Genomic DNA, 3,047 nt, shown 5'->3' on the forward strand with positions numbered 1-3,047 from the left:
GAAGTTCAAAGTATCCTGGGATGCTGGGGGTCTGTGAGTTAACTTGAATCTGGAGGGGATCTGAGACAGAAGTTCAATAAATGGGTTTAACCTAAATCAGTTAAATCTGATAATACATCCATCCAGGTTTATCTTAAACTGGTTTCGGACGTTTGGAAAGCAATTTATGTGCGCTGAACTTCTGTTATGTTATGGATTTGAACCAGTTTCCTATCACATGTACTGGTTTATGTATAATGTCTGTCTCTTGCCATTAGAGCCAAATCCTGCTCCTACGATTGAAATCAGTGAGTTTTACCATTAAACCTAGTGAGGCCAGGACTTTATCAAAAGAGTTGTCATAAATGACAAGCTTGCATTGTATCGCTTCTGTTTTCTCCCTGACAGACTTGCACATGTGGTTGGCTGTTTTGAATGTGAGGGTGCAGATGATAAATGATCTAGTTCTCTCTGAGCTGTGCTGTACCCTGGGGTCCTGTTGACTACTGGAAGATGAAGGCACTAAGTACTTTTCTGAACAAATTGTAGATTCCAGGACTACTACGAAAGCAGCTACCTAAAAAGACCTTAATGAATGGAATCAGTCTGAAAATGTGTCAGACGATTCTCCTCAGTTGGTTTGAGGAATCTGTTTTCCTATTCCAGTCCTGGGGTGCTTAAAATAGCATAATTCATATCAATAGATTACTCTGTGGCTAACACTGATCCCTTGTTAATCTATACCAACTGTCTAAAGGAAATTAAATTCAGCTTTTGAGAAGTAGGAAGGTCTTGATGTTAAGGCATTGGGCTGAGACCCAGGAGAATAAGGGTTTAATTTTTAGTCCTTCCCCAGGCTTCCTCTGTGACCTTGAACAGATCATTTAATTTCTCTGTGCTTTGGTTTCTCACCTGTAAAATTAGGAATAATGATGCAGCATTGGTCCAACGATCCAGTAGTCTTGATTATTTTTAGTTTGTAAGGAACAGACCCTGCCTTGAAGAATTAGAAAGCTTTTCAATGTTACCATAATATAAGAGATGGTGATAAAATACCAGTGAGAGAATTAAATTGATCCAGATTGGGATTTGTAGCCTAGGATATAAATTATCAGTCCTACCTATTCAGTCCAGTATCTAAAATGATATTTTTTTCCCTCTTGTTTTCAGGAAATGACAACAGTGAAGCCCTTCCTGAGTCTATCCCATCTGCTCCTGGAACATTACCTCATTTTATGGAGGAACCAGATGATGCATACATTATTAAAAGCAATCCCATTGTCTTGCGTTGCAAAGCCATGCCAGCTATGCAGATTTTCTTCAAGTGCAATGGTGAATGGGTCCACCAAAATGAGCATGTCTCTGAGGAAAGCATGGATGAAACTACAGGTAAGGAACTGTTTTATGGGACTGATGTATTCATATTAAATTATATCCTGAAAACACTGCCAGCACCAAAATATGAAATGGAGATGAGAGGAGGCAATTGAAGACAGAAAGACAGCTTTGGAAGGGAAAAATAAAGAATCAAGGTTCTGGGTAGCTTAGAAGTAGCACCTTGAAAAGACAGAAAGGGAAAGCAACACACAGGGTAGGAAAAGAATACAGCTTAATTGTAAAGCTCTAACTAGGTCTTCAGTTAAGCACCTATTGATGCAGTTTGTTTCACTGGGAGCAGGGATGGGTCCTGAAAAGGGGAGTGGCTGAGTGGTTTGGTGGGGGGAAACAGACATCACCCCTGTGCTGCCAAGCTGATGTTCATGGTGTCACACTGCAAATGCCCAAAATGGTGGCCACAGCAATTAGTAGTAATCCTTTTTGCTGCACTTTTGTGGCGGAGAGCCGTTTGCTTATGGCATGGGAACACAGGCAGCCTGGGACTTCATGCCTCTGACCCTGGAGCTTGCATCTGCAAACAGGGGTTCTCCTTTATGCTTGCACCCTGGGAATCCTGCTGCAGGGAATTCACATGAAACATGTATCATATTGCCACACTTACCTCCATGTGTGTTCCCTTGCTTGCAGACATGCACCCTGGGCTGGGGTGCAGCACATGGAACCATTATCCCACGGGGTCACGCCTCTGCTACTCCCAGCACTTCAGGGGCCTGATCCTGCAGGACAGTGGCCCCAGCTGTCTGCATCACAAATCACACCCATCCCTAGAGCTTCAGGAACCTGATCCTGCAGCACCACGGTCCTGTGCAACATATGTAGGCACCAATGAAGTAGATCAGCTGTACCTGGACAGCACAGCACAGCTAATTAAGCTCCAAAGATGACATCTGTTTATACCTTAAGTAGCTGGAATGAAGATTGGAAAGCTGTGGCAGTACCCTAGACTGCATGGCTTGAATGCTTTTTTTTTCTGTGATGGATATTTGGCAGCTAATGAAGTTAAGTGGGACAATTCCATCTTGTGAATGTGTGTATCCGAAGAGCTGGCGAGTAAAAAGAGGGGAGAATGGTGAAAAATGATCAGCAGATTTTATCATGCTCCCAGCACATTCTATATCCTTTCTCATTTAGAGACATCTTGATAAGTATTGCAAACCAATTTAATGCTGCACCCTCTTGTAATTTCACAATTCTGTTTTGTTATTGCCTTCCTCCTTTTTTCAAATTCTAAGATTGCTAGGCAACTCCATGCCTTGGAAATAAGAGTGTGAGTTTAACATCCTCTCTCTCGGTATAAGAAATTCCTTTTGTGGGGGGAGAAATGTCATTTAAAATGAAGTTACATATCCTTAAATGACAGTGGTGTTTGGTATTCACACATAAATGACAGATTCTGAAGAGATTATATACTAAAGGCTCTTGGTTAATACTATTCTGGATGAATTTTAATTTTTACAGCTACCTTTTTTAAAAAAGAATTTAATAGGCATAACCTTTACTTTGAAAGGCATTTCTGAATCAATATAGAAGAAATGTCGTCCGTAAATGTTTTTCTAACATATGGTTAATGAAAATCTGACTTCTGAACATGGCAATTATGTTTTTGAAGCCTTGCATTAACAGCAAAATAAAATAAAATAAAGCAATATTTGTTTAAAAAAAAAAAAAAA

The 3,047-nt window shown here is 40.5% G+C and overlaps 1 protein-coding gene across 1 annotated transcript in view; it reads left to right on the forward strand.

Annotated features, from left to right (window-relative positions):
* The window catches only part of UNC5D (unc-5 netrin receptor D), a 326,435-nt gene that overhangs the window by 68,583 nt on the left and 254,805 nt on the right, over positions 1-3,047 (forward strand). The window contains exon 2 of the mRNA XM_019514323.1: positions 1,150-1,368. Coding sequence (XP_019369868.1) covers positions 1,150-1,368 — 219 coding nt within the window. The remainder of the gene's footprint in view (positions 1-1,149; positions 1,369-3,047) is intronic.

This window comes from Gavialis gangeticus, unplaced genomic scaffold (genome assembly GCF_001723915.1).
Source record: "Gavialis gangeticus isolate Ggan-Ray unplaced genomic scaffold, GavGan_comp1, whole genome shotgun sequence".
NCBI lineage: Eukaryota > Metazoa > Chordata > Crocodylia > Gavialidae > Gavialis > Gavialis gangeticus.